The sequence below is a fragment of the Hemibagrus wyckioides genome, linkage group LG23 (genome assembly GCF_019097595.1).
Source record: "Hemibagrus wyckioides isolate EC202008001 linkage group LG23, SWU_Hwy_1.0, whole genome shotgun sequence".
Lineage (NCBI taxonomy): Eukaryota > Metazoa > Chordata > Actinopteri > Siluriformes > Bagridae > Hemibagrus > Hemibagrus wyckioides.
Window position 1 is genome coordinate 20,714,350 of NC_080732.1, and position 18,474 is coordinate 20,732,823.

The window sequence follows — 18,474 nt, forward strand, 5'->3', positions numbered from 1 at the left end:
ACACTTACACATGGAGTCTGTGTGTGTTCATAAGTACATACCTGATACACACCTGATACTTATTAAAACTCCTTGTTTGTGATTAAACAGCAGGAACAGCGGTACTGCTCACGGATTTCTGAGCGTTCTCCTTGGCCTGGTGAGCCTGCAGCACAGCCACCGCCTCATCCACCTACACACACAAAATTATGACAAACCACAAAAGCAAGATCCCTAATAACATTTGTGACTATCCCGAAGTTTAGATTTCTTCCTAGCCTAGTTCTTCCTTGTCTGTGTGTGTGTGTGTGTGTGTGTGTGTGTGTATGTACGTACCTTGGAGCGCAGAGACTCCGGAGACTCAAGCATGTGCAGCAGTTCTGAGTTGTCGATCTCCAGCAGCATGCCGGTGATTTTCCCAGCCAAATTCGGGTGCATGTTCTGGATCAAAGGGAAGAGACGCTCACCTACACACAAACAAAGGAGACTGTTTTAGAGTGTGTGTGTAAGTTGGGGGCACTATGTACTGTTAAAGTGAGAAGGAAAAAGCAAGGAAAGTGTAGAAGTACTGCAATTCCTTAATAGCATGTCCCTACACTACACCTGTAGGATGTACATGTGCACACGCACACACACTCCATGCAAGGTACCTGTGAGGTGTGTAACTTACCCAGCATCTGCTTCTGCTCCTGTGGGGGGGCAGCAGCCAGCATGGAGGCTGTGAGAGGCTCCTGACCCTGCACATGCACTGCAGCCTGATAACACACACACACACACACCACTGTTAATATGCATATCTATCTATTATACACACACAAACATCACATCATTCTCTCACACACACCTCAACACAGTAAACATGCTGATTATATTGAACATTAGAGCAGCACCAGGGATTTTCACAGTCTCTCTCACTCCACTGAAACACACACTGTTGCGCAAATGGCAGCAAGGGTGTGTATGTACCTGTGGCAGGGGTACTTGTGTGGCCAGGTGTTGTTGTGTGTTGCGTACTCCAGGTGTGTACTTGTACTGCTGCACCGCTCGCACTGGTGCAGCAGCTGTAGCTGCTCCTGCATTCGCTGGGCGCGGCCCTAGGGGCTGAGATGCTACACACACACACATACACACACAGTCAGGAATACTGCTGAAATATAAATGGTAAAATGTCTGTTTGAGACTCACCCATGCGCTGTGATGCCATCATGCGTGGCACCTGATTGGCCGTGGGGCGGAGGGTTCCAAAGGTCTGTGGACGTGGCGCTGCAGGACGGATGGCATTCGGCATGTTCTGGAAATCTACACACAGGGAATACAACATTACCTCATCAAAGTACAACAGAAAGGGGGGTGGGGGTGGGGGGGTGCTGGGTGTAACTGCAACTCACGCTGTGGCCGGACGCTCTGTGTGGCCCAGCGGGGACTCGGGCGGAGCTGCGCCAACTGACTGCTTGGATAATAGGCAGCTCTGTTCTGAGCCTATCACAAGATACACACACACACACACACACACACACACACACACACACACACACACACACAGAGCAGTTAACTCACTTTGTAATGACAAATTGCTAACTGAGTAATTTTTAATTTTATGTAATAACAGTGTGCGCGTGTGTGTGTACCTGAGGAATAACAGTGTGCGCGTGTGTGTACCTGAGGAATAACAGTGTGCGCGTGTGTGTACCTGAGGAATAACAGTGTGCGCGTGTGTGTGTACCTGAGGAATAACAGTGTGCGCGTGTGTGTATACCTGAGGAATAACAGTGTGCGCGTGTGTGTGTACCTGAGGAATAAGTGTGCGTGTGTATACCTGAGGAATAACAGTGTGCGTGTGTGTGTATACCTGAGGAATAACAGTGTGCGTGTGTGTGTATACCTGAGGAATAACAGTGTGCGTGTGTATACCTGAGGAATAAGTGTGCGTGTGTATACCTGAGGAATAACAGTGTGCGTGTGTGTGTATACCTGAGGAATAACAGTGTGTGTGTGTATACCTGAGGAATAACAGTGTGTGTGTGTATACCTGAGGAATAACAGTGTGCGTGTGTGTGTATACCTGAGGAATAACAGTGTGTGTGTGTATACCTGAGGAATAACAGTGTGTGTGTGTATACCTGAGGAATGGCAGCCATGAAGTACCCGGACGGTGGTGCGGGCTGATAGGGGTTGAGGACAGGGTTGGGGACGGCACGCACGCTAGCCATCCTCTGCATGTACTGGTTGGTGAGGTGAGCTTGGCGCTCCTCTTTACGCTGTGCCAGAGCTACATACAGCGGTTTGGTGGCTACGATACGCCCGTTCATCTCAGTCACTGCCTTTGTTGCTTCCTCTGGAGATGAGAAACATACAAAGCCAAACCCTTTGGAGCGACCACCCTCCATCATCACCTGCAGGGGGCAGAAGAGACATTAACAATAACAGTGTCCAATAACACTGCCTTAACACTACTGACCCAACACTGCTTTCTTTTTTAAAAAAAAGATAAACAATTTTCACCTTCATATTAACACCATAAATTTTATATTTAAATCAAAACATTTGGTTGTGAACTTGAGAATAGACAATGATGCATTGGATGATCAGTCACAGGTGGTTAAAGATGAGCAGTCAGGGGTACGTTACCTTGGCACTGGTGATGGTTCCAAAAGGAGAGAACTCTTTGCGTAGACGTTCGTCATCGAGACCATCATCCAGATTCTTCACATACAAGTTCACACCCTATAGAACAGAAGGGACATTAGCTCTGTCTGTGTGTGTGTGTGTGTGTGTGTGTGTGCGCGCGCGCGCGTGTTTGTTCGTTCATACCTGGTAGCGAGTCATGCGGTCCTGCTTCATCTGCTCAAACTTGCGTTTCAGTTCAGTCTGCCTCTCACCTTTTTTCTGTGCCCGGCCCACATACACCTGTTTCCCGTTCAGCTCCTTTCCATTCATCTCATCCACAGCCTACACACACACACACACACACACACACACTCTTAACCTGAACCCCAGAGCCACAAGTTCATTAGTTTCCACTTCCTCTACACTAGTAGACTTTGTCGTAGGGTACACTCACCCTCTGTGCGTCCTCGTGCCTCTCAAAGCTCACAAAGCCGAAGCCTTTGGATTTTCCACTCTCATCGGTCATGACCCGGATACTCAGTGCAGGCCCTGACACACACACACACACACGACTCAGGCTGTGTCTCAAATGCTACATTACAGCACTAATTATAGATAAGGTGTTTCTTTTATTTATAACTGTATTCTGTTTTATCCTATGCTGATCTATATTCTTACTGTTGTTGATTATACTCCTAATTTTTTGTTTTATGCTTTCTGTTTAATTGTCTATCCATACTTATTTCTTAATTTTACAAGTTTATTTTTATTTTAACAGCTTGTGTTGATTTCTTTTTCCTATTGTTTGACTTCTTTATTTGTGTTGTAAAGCACTTTGGTCAATCTGAAGTTGTTAATAAGTGCTATATAAATAAATGATTGATTATGACTAGAACGTTGTTAGGGCTGTGCCCCAAACACTATACCACAGTTTGCAAAGACATGTCCATACGGTCTTATCCTCAGTATGTGAGAAGTGCATAGATTACCCATAATGCACTGTGAACAGTGCATTCATAAACAAAGCCTTCAGACAAATGAGTAATATTAAAGCACTGGGTTTTAACTACGTAGTATACACACACATACATGTATACACACTCACCAAATTTGCTGAAGATGTCCTTGAGTTTGTCATCGTCCATGTCCTCACCAAAGTTCTTAATGTAGACGTTTGTAAACTCTTTGGCGCGAGCCCCCATCTCCGCCTCACGCTCTTTACGGGATTTAAAGCGTCCAACAAACCTATAATGCCACACACACACGCCAACAGCACCAGCTACACATTACATCCTACTAAATGACCAAATGTACACGTTAGTGAAACACACAGTCAGGCAGTTAGATGTGTGTATACTTATGAGTCGTACACTTTGCGATCGTTGAGCAGCATGCCGTTCATTTTCTCTATCGCTCTCTCTGCAGCCTCGTGGGTCTCAAAGTGCACGAAGCCATAACCCTTAGAGCCGTTTTCATCACAAACCACCTTCAGGAGATGCAGACTGTTATAGACACACTTCACAATGCAAGATGCTGGCACTACTTAAACACACACACACACAGAGGTAGGAAAGCCAAACCTTGCAGGACAAGATGTTCCCAAATGCTGAGAAGGTGTCATACAGAGCCTTGTTATCGATGGACTTGTCGAGGTTCTTGATGAAGATGTTTCCGACACCGCTCTTCCTCAGTGAGGGGTCTCTCTGGGACCACATGATGCGTACAGGACGTCCCTTAATCACGTCAAAGTTCATGGTGTCCAGAGCTCGCTCAGCTGAAGGAAAAGTCCAGGACAGCTCGTTAGCTTCAGAACGAAACCACACTTTCACCCCAGATCACTTTACTGCTTAGTAGTGTACAGAGAGCCACAAACAGCCATGTTTACACATTTACATGTACAGAGTGAATGTCATTGTTTACTTTCACAAAAAAAAATCTCCTAAAAATACTACATTTCAGTTTTAAGACCGAGTTCATCATTATAAGATTAGACAACAGAAAGGTTGGATTAGAGCTGGTACAAAAATTCTCAGTATAACACTAAGATTGTGGAATTTATAAAGAGATGAAGAGAAATGAGTCTGGAGAAAAAGAACAAGAAATTCATCCTGTAGTTTTCCTAGAGGATGGAGAACACACAAACATATATATATATATATATATAAAGAAATGGAAATAAAATAAAAAAGGGAGCACCTGTACAGTAAGAAACTACCCAGAAACCCAATAAGATTTAACCCCATCCACACAGGGACATAAAGGTCCAGTTAGTTTCTGAATACAAAGATTAACATCACATCATTGAAATCTCATCACATCATTACTGTGCACTTTATAACAGTGAATCAGTGCAGTGTTTAAATCCGGATCTGTACCACCATCAATATAAACACTCCTGTGTGAGGAAGAACAGAGAGGGTTTAAATCTCTCACAGCTCTTGGAAGTGAATGGTCAGTACACTCGGTGTATAAAACACGGATATAACCCTGTACTGGACTCTCACCGTCGGCGGGCTGCTGGAAGTTGACGTAGGCGTACCCGAGCGAGCGGCGGGTCATCATGTCCCTGCACACACGGATGGACAGGATCGGACCTGCGGGGCTGAACTTCTCGTACAGCATGGCCTCGGTGACGTCAGGGTGCAGATCACCCACATACAGAGACGCCATGGGATAACTGGGAGCGCTGGGGTTCATCTTCAACTAGTGTACACGCGCACTGATCGACCGGAAACGCACGGGCCACGGTTTAGGCCAAACAAGCTAGCTGGCTAATTTAAACGCTCGGTAACTATGGTAACTGGGCGGACTGTTAATTATTTGAACGCAAACAAATCGATCTGGGCTAGAGACGAATTTTAACAGACAATTTTCTCAGAATAAAACATTAAAGACAGATTAACACCAACGACCTAGCTTTAGCTAATGCTAATCGGCTAGCACACTAAGCTAATCCCTTCAAATCAGAACGCTGCTAGTTTCGCTAACCTGCTCCGTTAGCTAAAGCTGATAATCCCGCTGCGAACTTACTGCTTCACCAAGTCCCGGTTACAAAGACGAAAATAGATTTTTTGTTGATTTTCTGTTTTGTAATTTTTTTTTGTATTTTTGATTTTTTTAATAAGATGTGTGCCGAGGCTCGCTCCGAGGCACACGCGCTCACCACAGCACTAAAAGGAAGAGGGGCGGAACCGGAAACCGAGTTTCACTGAAAAAATACTTTTTCCTCCGGAAGTCGCTTTTTAAAAAGTACGTAGAGTTTAAAGACACGTGAAATAAAGCATTATAAAATCATCAGTTAGGGCAAAATAATATAATTATCAACAATAAATAATACAATTAGGAATGATCAGTTATAAATAAATAATTATCTCACTACTTCTTACCTTCTGTTTTAATTTTTTACAGCTGCTTTCCGAGAAGTGACGAATTAAATAACAAACTCTTTTAGGTGTTGTGACGTCACAGCTATGTAAAATTATAATACTTTGACCATTTCATCTCTGAACCTTTAGGATTTACCCCACAGAGTTTTAGCAGCATGAGAAGGTTCTTTCGGTGGTCTGCTTCATCATCGCCTTTTAGAATGATATTATTATTGAACCGTCTCATCAGACCATAACACACTGTGCAACACGGTTTGTGGTTTTATAGTTGAGCTTGGATTTATTTATTTAACTTATTAGAAATGGCTTGGCCTAGTCATCCTTCCCAGCTTGGAGTCAGATCTTCCTGCAGCTCCTTCAGGAGCGTTTTAGCCACGTCCTTTTATAAATATTGGAAGGACATCTGGTTTCTGGTGATGTCCTGCCCCTTTTTACCTGTGTGTCAGTGACAGACTCCTCTGCTGAGTCCTTTAACAAGCAAGATACCCTGCATGCTTTGTAAGATCTCTGTGGACCATGGCTTCGGCAGTCACAAACACATACAGGAAGAGCTGGTCTATATTTGGAGTTCATCAGAACCACTAGAGTGATGACCACAGCACCATAATTACTTTTAAACATGAGATTAAATGTGATTGGTTCATTCGGAGCATAAACGCATTTGAATACTGTTTTCCCTGTTTATGATGAAAAAATGTTTATTATTGTTTTTCACTAATTTTTTTTACATTGTACTTTAGGATGCAGTAGAAGTTCTGACTATCTTGGATTTTTGGATGCTGTTTTAACAGGGCTGTGTAGACTTTTTATATGTGCACTGTATATCACATTCCAGAGGGGGGGCAGAAACCTTTAGAATGTCATCTGGCTTTTTTTTCTAATTCATGTCGACCATTTTTCCTTTTCAACAATATTTGTATTGATTTTTAAACAGGGAAATGACATACACAGTAGATATGTGGTGTGCTTTTCAAGGCACACTTACATTATCTTATTTATAAACCCCTAACACACACCTCTACGGCCCTAACCCAACCCCAACTCCAAGCCAGCCTTACAGGTCAAAAAAAAAGAAAAAAGAAAAGAAAAAAAGGCTAAACACCAAGCATAATTGTAAAACAAAAAGAAAGAGAGAGAGAAAAAAAAATACATTGACAAAGAGAAATAACAACTGGAGCTGGAAGTCTAGGTTATGTGTGCAAAGAAAGAGGAAGAGGAGAATGGAAAAGAAAAAATAAATAAATAAAGTAAAAAAAATCAAAAGTCATACACCTGAGAAAACCAATCAATCAAATAAATAAAAGGGGGTTAAACTATAAATTTATATGAAAAAAGTGAAGGAAGGGCCCCCACACCTGATGAAATTTCAAACCCGAATTACGGACTGAATAATGGATCTTCTCCAGGGACAAACAGGACATAATATCTCTGAGCCACTGGACGTGGTTGGGTGATGTGGCATCTTTCCACTTAAATAAAAGAGAGTGCCTGGACAGGAGGGATGCAAAAGACAATAATCTACGTTTAGCTGGGGTTAGACGCCTCTCCAGTAAAGCCAAAAAGAGCAACCAGGGGGTCTGGTTCAAGATTGCAACTCAGTACACAAGACTGGGTTTTAAAGACATCCCTCCAGAATATTTCCAAATTAGGGCATGGCCAATACATATGAATGAGAGACGCCTCTCCATTTTTACATTTATCACAGCAGGGGTCGACATCTGGGTAGAAGCGAGAGACCTTAACTTTGGAGAGATGAGCCCTATGTACAACCTTAAACTGTAATAAAGAGTGCCGGAGGTCACATGAGGAGGTCGAGTTGACGAGCTTGAGAATCCAGTTCCATGTGTCATCTGACAGTGTCAGATTTAGGTCTTTTTCCCAAGCAGTTTTAATTTTATTCAAAGTAGTGTAGCTCAAACCCATTAATATGCTATAAATAGTGGATATTAGGTCTTTACGCAGTGGGGACAGACAGAGGAGATTATCTATAATATTTGCATCCGGAGCCTCAGGGAAGTTTGGTATCGAAGAACTAATGAAGTGTCTTATTTGCAAATATCTGAAAAAGTGAGATTTGGATAGATTAAAGATCTTTGCAGAGCCTAATGCCTTTACTGTACCATTCTTGAAATACTGAATCATGTAAAGAAGGTTGGAAGAGATCATGGTTAGAGATGATAGGGCTGGAGAGAGAAAAGCCCAAAGAACCACTACACTTTCTGAACTGAGCCCATACTCTCAGAGTATGTCTAATAACTGAATTATTGATTGATTTAATTGGGGGGATGGGGAGTGCAGATCCAAGAAGTGCAGAGACAGAGAGGTTTTTAGAGAGATGGAGAAATGGAGAGTTTATCTCCATTTCCACCCAGGCAGGCCGATTAGGTTGGTTGTGGAAATATGCCCAAAAGGTGAGAGAACGAATGTTTGCTGCCCAGTAATATAAACGAAAATTGGGTAGAGGCATGCCACCAAATTTTAGATCTTGGAAGTAGAAACTTGTTCAATCGAGGATGTTTACCTTTCCAAAGGTAAGATGATATAACTGAATCCAGTGCATTGAAGTAAGATTTAGGAATAAAAACAGGTACAGACTGAAAAAGATATAGGAATTTAGGGAGAATGTTCATCTTAATCACATTAATTTGGCCCACCAGGGACATGGACAGTGGTGACCATTGTCCCAAGTCCCTTTTTGTTTGATTTAACAACCCAAGAAAGTTTTCTTTAAAAAGGTGCTTATGTTTTCTTGTAACTGTGATACCAAGATAGGTAAACTGATTTTTCACTATCTTGAAAGGGAGGTTGTGCATTCACTGTTTAGCAGAAACAGTTCACTCTTGTGCAAATTCAGTTTATATCCTGAAAGATGACTTAGAGGACATCCTTGACGAGTTCCCCGCTGAAGGCTGAATGGTTGAGATTGCTGTAAATTCATCAAGACTGAAGTGGTAGGGCTTGAATATAATAATCTGACCCATGTGATAAAACATGGTCCAAAATTGAATTTTTCTAAGGCCCTAAATAGATGCTCCCATTCCATATGGTAAGACCTAGAACTTTAGCAAGGATTTTAACATCCACATTAAGCAGAGAGATTGGTCTATATGAAGAGCACTCTGTCAGGTCTTTATCCCTCTTTCCTATAAGGGTAAAGGATCCAAACAGCAATTAAAGTCTCCCCCTAATATGAGAGAGTATGAGCTCAGATCTGGTAAAGCAGAACAGAAACGTTTGAAGAAGGAAGCATCATCATAGTTAGGAGCATATAAATTGGCCAGCACTACGTTAGTATTAAATAATTTCCCTGAGACTATGATATAGCGACCAAACTTATCCGGAATAACATTATGGTGCTCAAAAGAGATGTTTGGGTTAATAAGAATTGAAACCCCCCTAGCCTCGGCCTGAAAGGTCGAGTGGTATTGCTGCCCACCCCAGTGTAACGTAAGGCCAGAGTTATCAGAACTGCGAATGTGAGTTTCTTGTAAAAAGGCAGTTGTGGTGTTAAGTTGTTGAAGGTGTGAGAGCACCTTCCTTCTTTTGACCGGATGGTTTAGTCCCTTAACATTCCAGCTCACAATGTTTAAAGAACTATTCATTATCACTGAAAGGGAGTGCAGGTTGGTAAGCATAGATTATATTGTAATGCCAAGTGACTGCCTTAAAATAAAAGTGTAAAACACAAACAGACAAACGAAAGATAGACTGTCTAAACAATTCTAACAAAGTACTGGCTTTGGAGAACCCACATCCCAAACCCCCCACACCCCGCTGCCCCACAAACCCAACAAGATAGCTGCTAAAAAACAAAGCAGCAAGCTCTTCCACACGTCCATAATTCACCAAACAAATCTTCCTGTCGCTCAGCACACCATCCTTAACTCTGTATATAATTTACATGATCTAAAAATTAGATAATAAATTCCAAATATCAACACTCCAATACTGAAAGAAAAAAATACGTCACAGTGTGTCTCTAGAAAAACACCTTTAGAACAAACATGTAACCCATAAGGCATTAAAAATAGAAGAAAGAAAAAATCTATACTTGGCTCGCTGGCTTAAAACTTAAAACGACCCGGATCTGCTGAGCGCGGTATTCCAGCTTCCCTCTCTGCCGTGCCTCCCGAATCAAAAGTTCTTTAACCTGGTACCGGTGTACACGGAGAATGACCGGGCGAGGGCTCTGTCCTGAGACGGGTTTGGATGCAGGTATACGGTGGGCTCTGTCGATCTCTGGTGGGGATGGGAGAATTTCACTCCCGAACACCTCACACAGAAATTTAGAGAAGAATTCGGTAAGGAGTCCACCTTCAGTAGATTCTGGGAGGCCGAGAACACGCAGGTTTTGTCTCCTGCTTCGGCCTTCTACGACTTTGGCCAGTAACTTGGAGTTATTTTCCCGAAGGCCGGAGCATATGTTTTCCAGCTCGCTTACACGCTGGCTCAGGTCATCCGTAACGAGTTCTAATGAAGGTAAGCGTTGACCGTGGTCTTCTACTTTAGCTTGAATCTGGTCCAGTCTCGTTTCCAGTAAGCTAAATGAAGATTTAAATTCGCCCGCTAACGCTACACGGTGCTTATCCAGCAGCTCGGAGATAGCCTCGACCGTTAAAGCAGTCGCAGAGTCGTCCTTTCTCCCGGTTTTAACACTCCTAGTAGCCATTATATGTCAGAAATAGGTGACCGTGGGGTAGGGTATAAAAATATAATACCTCAGCAAGTAAACTTGACACACTGGGGGGGATAAAGGAGTAAAGAGATTGAATGTTAATCGGAGCGCCTATTTTCTGCATCTACTCCATGCGGTTCCTGACCGGAAGTCCCCATGTCTTGACCATTGTTATGATCATTTAAATGTTTGCTGCCTTCCATTTTGGTTTAAGGGTGTGCAAACTTTTGCACTCAATTGTAGACATCTGTTCTGAGACACAAACACACAGAGTGATCTACAGCAGAGTGGTGCAGAAGGTAGAGTCTCAGGTTCAATGTCCAGTGTGAGTGTATATGTGTGTGTGTGTGTGTGTGTGGTGCCCTGTGATCAGCTGGTGTGTTATTCAGGTGCACCCAATTTTCCTGGGATAGACTCTGGATGCACCAGAGATCCTCACCAGGATGAAGAGCTTACTGAAGATGCATGAAGTCTGTTGAAATTATTTAAGAAATTCGTGTGAAATGCATTAGAGATCATATTTGTGCAGTTTTGAGGAAACAGGAAACACACACTGTGATATTTCATTTTGTTATATTTTTCTATTAAACATTTTACATCTTAACTTTGACACTGAACTGTAATTAGAAAATAAATTAAAACAAAAACAGATAAATGTAGTGTTGCTCAATCAGTTCCTGAAAGTGACCACTAGATGGCAGCAGTCTCACTACTGTTCTCACCGCGCGCTTATCTTTAGCAAAACTGCAGCAATGCATTCTGGGTAAGTTGTGCTCTTTAAATATACAGTGCCGTATTAAAGGTGAAGGTCCTGTTTTAACTGTGATACATTCCCATAAACCAGATTGTGATTAACATCCTTTTGGCAGATGCTCCTCCACACTGCACTGCTCTCTGATATCAGAACGTCCCTCAGATTAAGTGCACTACACTGCTCCACTGCTCCTTTTTTAAAACATTTACAACTTTTATGTCCAGATGAAACATCTCACTGATTACACAGTCATACAGAAATAATGTTCATGTCAGTGTGTGTGTGTGTGTGTGTGTGCGTGTGTGAGGGTTCAGTAGCGGCTATGTTCATCCGTTGCTGTTACGATCACGTCCATCCAGATGCGCATGCTCTCTGCACTCGGAGCCACGAGGAAAAACAGACGCTCGTACGTCTTCACGCAGAACGTCAGACTTGGCCGAGGCGACTGAGGAGAGGAGGGGAGAAAAACAAAAGAATGAATAAATGAAGAAGGAAAACGAGGAATGAAAACGTAACCGGGTAAGAGTGAGAAAGTGCAGCAAGATAAACAAGGGGAAATAAGGATGGAGTGATCAGTAAAGGGGAGTGAGGATGGAGTGATCAGTACAGGGGGAGTGAGGATGGAGTGATCAGTACAGGGGGAGTGAGGATGGAGTGATCAGTACAGGGGGAGTGAGGATGGAGTGATCAGTACAGGGGGAGTGAGGATAGAGTGATCAGTAAAGGGGAGTGATGGAGTGAGCAGTAAAGGGGGAGTGAGGATGGAGTGATCAGTAAAGGGGAAGTGAGGATAGAGTGATCAGTAAAGGGGAGTGATGGAGTGATCAGTAAAGGGGGAGTGAGGATGGAGTGATCAGTACAGGGGGAGTGAGGATGGAGTGATCAGTAAAGGGGAGTGATGGAGTGAGCAGTAAAGGGGGAGTGAGGATGGAGTGATCAGTAAAGGGGAGTGATGGAGTGAGCAGTACAGGGGGAGTGAGGATGGAGTGATCAGTAAAGGGGAGTGATGGAGTGAGCAGTAAAGGGGAAGTGAGGATGGAGTGATCAGTAAAGGGGAAGTGAGGATGGAGTGAGCAGTACAGGGGGAGTGAGGATGGAGTGATCAGTAAAGGGGGAGTGAGGATGGAGTGATCAGTAAAGGGGGAGTGATGGAGTGAGCAGTAAAGGGGGAGTGAGGATGGAGTGATCAGTAAAGGGGGAGTGAGGATGGAGTGATCAGTAAAGGGGGAGTGAGGATGGAGTGATCAGTAAAGGGGGAGTGAGGATGGAGTGATAAGTAAAGGGGAAGTGAGGATGGAGTGATCAGTAAAGGGGGAGTGATGGAGTGAGCAGTAAAGGGGGAGTGAGGATGGAGTGATCAGTAAAGGGGGAGTGAGGATGGAGTGATCAGTAAAGGGGGAGTGAGGATGGAGTGATCAGTAAAGGGGGAGTGAGGATGGAGTGATCAGTAAAGGGGGAGTGAGGATGGAGTGATCAGTAAAGGGGAAGTGAGGATGGAGTGATCAGTAAAGGGGAAGTGATGGAGTGAGCAGTAAAGGGGAGTGATGGAGTGAGCAGTAAAGGGGGAGTGAGGATGGAGTGATCAGTAAAGGGGAGTGATGGAGTGATCAGTAAAGGGGGAGTGAGGATGGAGTGATCAGTAAAGGGGGAGTGAGGATGGAGTGATCAGTAAAGGGGGAGTGATGGAGTGATCAGTAAAGGGGGAGTGAGGATGGAGTGATCAGTAAAGGGGGAGTGATGGAGTGATCAGTAAAGGGGAGTGATGGAGTGATCAGTAAAGGGGAAGTGAGGATGGAGTGATCAGTAAAGGGGAGTGATGGAGTGATCAGTAAAGGGGGAGTGAGGATGGAGTGATCAGTAAAGGGGGAGTGAGGATGGAGTGATCAGTAAAGGGGGAGTGAGGATGGAGTGATCAGTAAAGGGGGAGTGAGGATGGAGTGATCAGTAAAGGGGAAGTGAGGATGGAGTGATCAGTACAGGGGGAGTGATGGAGTGATCAGTAAAGGGGGAGTGAGGATGGAGTGATCAGTAAAGGGGAGTGATGGAGTGAGCAGTAAAGGGGGAGTGAGGATGGAGTGATCAGTAAAGGGGGAGTGAGGATGGAGTGATCAGTAAAGGGGGAGTGAGGATGGAGTGATCAGTAAAGGGGGAGTGAGGATGGAGTGATCAGTAAAGGGGGAGTGAGGATGGAGTGATCAGTAAAGGGGGAGTGATGGAGTGATCAGTAAAGGGGGAGTGATGGAGTGATCAGTAAAGGGGAAGTGAGGATGGAGTGATCAGTAAAGGGGAGTGATGGAGTGAGCAGTAAAGGGGGAGTGAGGATGGAGTGATCAGTAAAGGGGGAGTGAGGATGGAGTGATCAGTAAAGGGGAAGTGAGGATGGAGTGATCAGTAAAGGGGAAGTGAGGATGGAGTGATCAGTAAAGGGGGAGTGATGGAGTGAGCAGTAAAGGGGGAGTGATGGAGTGAGCAGTAAAGGGGAAGTGAGGATGGAGTGATCAGTAAAGGGGAGTGATGGAGTGATCAGTAAAGGGGGAGTGAGGATGGAGTGATCAGTAAAGGGGGAGTGAGGATGGAGTGATCAGTAAAGGGGAAGTGAGGATGGAGTGATCAGTAAAGGGGGAGTGAGGATGGAGTGATCAGTAAAGGGGGAGTGAGGATGGAGTGATCAGTAAAGGGGGAGTGAGGATGGAGTGATCAGTAAAGGGGGAGTGAGGATGGAGTGATCAGTAAAGGGGGAGTGAGGATGGAGTGATCAGTAAAGGGGAAGTGAGGATGGAGTGATCAGTAAAGGGGAGTGATGGAGTGATCAGTAAAGGGGAAGTGAGGATGGAGTGATCAGTAAAGGGGGAGTGATGGAGTGATCAGTAAAGGGGGAGTGAGGATGGAGTGATCAGTAAAGGGGGAGTGATGGAGTGATCAGTAAAGGGGGAGTGAGGATGGAGTGATCAGTAAAGGGGAAGTGAGGATGGAGTGATCAGTAAAGGGGGAGTGAGGATGGAGTGATCAGTAAAGGGGAAGTGAGGATGGAGTGATCAGTAAAGGGGAAGTGAGGATGGAGTGATCAGTAAAGGGGAAGTGAGGATGGAGTGATCAGTAAAGGGGGAGTGAGGATGGAGTGATCAGTAAAGGGGAAGTGAGGATGGAGTGATCAGTAAAGGGGGAGTGAGGATGGAGTGATCAGTAAAGGGGAAGTGAGGATGGAGTGATCAGTAAAGGGGAAGTGAGGATGGAGTGATCAGTAAAGGGGGAGTGAGGATGGAGTGATCAGTAAAGGGGAAGTGAGGATGGAGTGATCAGTAAAGGGGAAGTGAGGATGGAGTGATCAGTAAAGGGGGAGTGAGGATGGAGTGATCAGTAAAGGGGAAGTGAGGATGGAGTGATCAGTAAAGGGGAAGTGAGGATGGAGTGATCAGTAAAGGGGGAGTGAGGATGGAGTGATCAGTAAAGGGGAAGTGAGGATGGAGTGATCAGTAAAGGGGAAGTGAGGATGGAGTGATCAGTAAAGGGGGAGTGAGGATGGAGTGATCAGTAAAGGGGGAGTGAGGATGGAGTGAGCAGAATAAATAAGGATAACCGTATTTGCGGTTCGGAGATGATCGTAATAAACTTCCTCTATGGCCTGGAAGTAGATGACCCCCTTCAGCTTCTTCTCATCCTGATCTGAGACACAGAAACAGGTTCATCATCAGCTCCATCAGGGTTCTGAAGTTTCACACTCACACAATACGAGAGAACCTCAGCACCTCCCTCAGGGCGGAGTCAGTGACCGAGAGAACGAGGATGAGCCTCAGTAGGTTGCACTGATACACACTTCCTAGTGGAGTTTTTAAGGGAAGTGCACGAGGGTAGGTTATAAACTGTAAGTACTCTTGGGATGCGTCCAGTTCCGTGATGTTCCTCACCGGTGTAATACGCCAGTCTGCGATGGTCCAAGTCAAAGAGGAACCATCTCCTCCTCCACGTCTTCACTCGGCCGCCTCGCTTTGTCAGGAAACCGCAACATCGGCGTGACGACAACTGAACACCCAGACACCCCGCAACGCCGTGACCCAGGTTCTCCACGTGTGCCCGAAGGTCAAAGTTCACCGTTAGGAAGAGAGGGACACCATGCTGCTGGAGGACACGCCCACCATTACACACAAACAAAATCCATCACAGTGACAAAGGGATTAAAGGAAGGACACGAGTAAAGGAAAGAGGAGATGTGAAAAGTGAGAGATCTAAACAGAATAAGGACAGAAAGATGAGTGAACTGAGAACGGAAAGAAAGAAGGAGAAAAGGATACAAACGGAAAGTGTTCAAGAGTTCTCACTGCAGGGTTCTAAAGAGAACATTTCTTAAAGAGGCAACAACTGAAAGAAGAGTATGATGATGAAAACACACACACAGACCTCAGGTGAGTTCTGGGCGTGGATCTCTTTAGGCTCCTCCTCTGAGTGTGAGTTTGTGTGTCCCTGTGAGTGTAGGTGTGTATATGCAGGTGTGTTCAGGTGTGCGTGTGTGTTTGGGTCGTCCGGCTCCTCCTGTCTATCCTCTACAGTGAGACGTTTCCTCTCCTCCTGCAATGAGAGACAGACAGATTAACACACACTATCCCCTACACACTAACCCCTACACACAATCCCCCTACACACTATCCCCTGTACACTATCCCCTACACACTATCCCCTACACACTAACCCCTACACACTAACCCCTACACACTATCCCTCTATACACTATCCCCTACACACTATCCCCTACACACAATCCCCCTACACACTATCCCTCTATACACAATCCCTCTATACACTAACCCCTACACACTATCCCCTACACACAATCCCTCTATACACTAACCCCTACACACTAAACCCTACACACTATCCCCTACACACTAACCCCTACACACTAAACCCTACACACTATCCTCTATACACAATCTCTCTATACACTATCCCCTACACACTAACCCCTACACACTAAACCCTACACACTAACCCCTACACACAATCCCTCTACACACTAACCCCTACACACAATCCCTCTATACACTATACCTTACACACTATCATCTACACACTATGTTCTACACACTAACCCTATATACTATCCCCTACAGCCTATTCCCTACACAATAACCCCTACTCACTATCCCCTACACACTATCCCCTACACACTAACCCCTACACACTAACCCCTACACACTAACCCTACACACTATCCCTTACACACTAATCCTACTCATTTAACCCTACTCACTAACCATATACACTATCCCCTACACACTATCATCTACACACTATGTTCTACACACTAACCCCTACACACTATCCCCTACACACTATCATCTATATCTATTCCTTTAATCCCTTTGTCACTGTGATGGATTTTGTTTGTGTGTAATGGTGGGCGTGTCCTCCAGCAGCATGGTGTCCCGCTCTTCCTAACGGTGAACTTTGACCTTCGGGCACACGTGGAGAACCTGGGTCACGGCGTTGCAGGGTGTCTGGGTGTTCAGTTGTCGTCACGCCGACATCTATCCCCTATACACTATCCCCTACACACTAACCCCTACACACTAACCCCTACACACTATCTTCTTCACACTATCCTCTACACACTAACCCTATACACTATCCCATACACGCTAACCCTATACACTATCCCCTATACACTATCCCCTATACACTATCCCCTACACACTAACCCCTACACACTAACCCCTACACACTATCCTCTACACACTAACCCCTACACACTAACCCCTACACACTATCCCCTATACACAATCCCTCTATACACTATCCCCTACACACTAACCCCTACACACTATCCCCTATACACAATCCCTCTATAAACTATCCCCTACACACTATCCCCTACACACTATCCCCTACACACTATCCCCTATACACAATCCCTCTATACACTATCCCCTACACACTATCCCCTACACACTAACCCCTACACACTATCCCCTACACACGAACCCCTATACACTATCCCTCTATACACTAACCCCTACACACTAAACCCTACACACTATCCCCTATACACAATCCCTCTATACACTATCCCCTACACACTATCCCCTACACACTAACCCCTACACACTATCCCCTACACACGAACCCCTATACACTATCCCTCTATACACTAACCCCTACACACTATCCCCTACACACTATCCCCTATACACAATCCCTCTATACACTATCCCCTACACACTAACCCCTACACACTAACCCCTACACACTATCCCCTACACACAATCCCTCTATACACTATCCCCTACACACTAACCCCTACACACTAAACCCTACACACTATCCCCTACACACTAACCCCTACACACTAAACCCTACACACTATCCTCTATACACAATCTCTCTATACACTATCCCCTACACACTAACCCCTACACACTAAACCCTACACACTAACCCCTACACACAATCCCTCTACACACTAACCCCTACACACAATCCCTCTATACACTATACCTTACACACTATCATCTACACACTATGTTCTACACACTAACCCTATACACTATCCCCTACAGCCTATTCCCTACACAATAACCCCTACTCACTATCCCCTACACACTATCCCCTACACTAACCCTACACACTAACCCCTACACACTAACCCTACACACTATCCCTTACACACTAATCCTACTCATTTAACCCTACTCACTAACCATATACACTATCCCCTACACACTATCATCTACACACTATGTTCTACACACTAACCCCTACACACTATCATCTATATCTATTCCTTTAATCCCTTTGTCACTGTGATGGATTTTGTTTGTGTGTAATGGTGGGCGTGTCCTCCAGCAGCATGGTGTCCCGCTCTTCCTAACGGTGAACTTTGACCTTCGGGCACACGTGGAGAACCTGGGTCACGGCGTTGCGGGGTGTCTGGGTGTTCAGTTGTCGTCACGCCGACATCTATCCCCTATACACTATCCCCTACACACTAACCCCTACACACTAACCCCTACACACTAACCCCTACACACTATCTTCTTCACACTATCCTCTACACACTAACCCTATACACTATCCCATAC

The 18,474-nt window shown here is 44.8% G+C and overlaps 2 protein-coding genes across 8 annotated transcripts in view; both read right to left on the reverse strand.

The window, feature by feature from the left end:
* pabpc1a (poly(A) binding protein, cytoplasmic 1a) overlaps positions 1-5,774 on the reverse strand; it is a 6,136-nt gene extending 362 nt beyond the window's left edge. Inside the window, exons 1-14 of one of the 3 annotated variants that reach the window (XM_058376498.1) lie at positions 5,091-5,773; positions 4,167-4,360; positions 3,957-4,072; positions 3,692-3,831; positions 3,041-3,135; positions 2,791-2,928; positions 2,608-2,703; positions 2,100-2,372; positions 1,368-1,458; positions 1,165-1,278; positions 946-1,088; positions 650-734; positions 316-446; positions 53-172 (exon numbers count right to left, since the gene is read on the reverse strand). In XM_058376498.1, the coding sequence (XP_058232481.1) occupies positions 83-172; positions 316-446; positions 650-734; positions 946-1,088; positions 1,165-1,278; positions 1,368-1,458; positions 2,100-2,372; positions 2,608-2,703; positions 2,791-2,928; positions 3,041-3,135; positions 3,692-3,831; positions 3,957-4,072; positions 4,167-4,360; positions 5,091-5,283 (1,899 nt within the window). In that variant the 5' untranslated portion in view covers positions 5,284-5,773 and the 3' untranslated portion in view covers positions 53-82. Of the gene's footprint in view, positions 1-41; positions 173-315; positions 447-649; positions 735-945; positions 1,089-1,164; positions 1,279-1,367; positions 1,459-1,512; positions 1,736-2,070; positions 2,373-2,607; positions 2,704-2,790; positions 2,929-3,040; positions 3,136-3,691; positions 3,832-3,956; positions 4,073-4,166; positions 4,361-5,090 lie in introns of those variants that run through there. The other 2 variants (XM_058376499.1, XM_058376500.1) reach the window with 2 other exon arrangements.
* Positions 5,775-11,680: 5,906 nt separating this feature from the next.
* The window catches only part of LOC131344258 (pleckstrin homology-like domain family B member 3), a 37,166-nt gene continuing 30,372 nt past the window's right edge, over positions 11,681-18,474 (reverse strand). For 2 of the 5 annotated variants that reach the window (XM_058376381.1, XM_058376379.1), the window contains 4 exons: positions 15,797-15,964; positions 15,307-15,517; positions 14,979-15,064; positions 11,681-11,846 (listed from right to left, as the gene is read on the reverse strand). In XM_058376381.1, coding sequence (XP_058232364.1) covers positions 11,712-11,846; positions 14,979-15,064; positions 15,307-15,517; positions 15,797-15,964 — 600 coding nt within the window. In that variant the 3' untranslated portion in view covers positions 11,681-11,711. Of the gene's footprint in view, positions 11,847-14,978; positions 15,065-15,271; positions 15,518-15,796; positions 15,965-18,474 lie in introns of all 5 variants that reach the window. The other 3 variants (XR_009203303.1, XM_058376380.1, XM_058376383.1) reach the window with 3 other exon arrangements.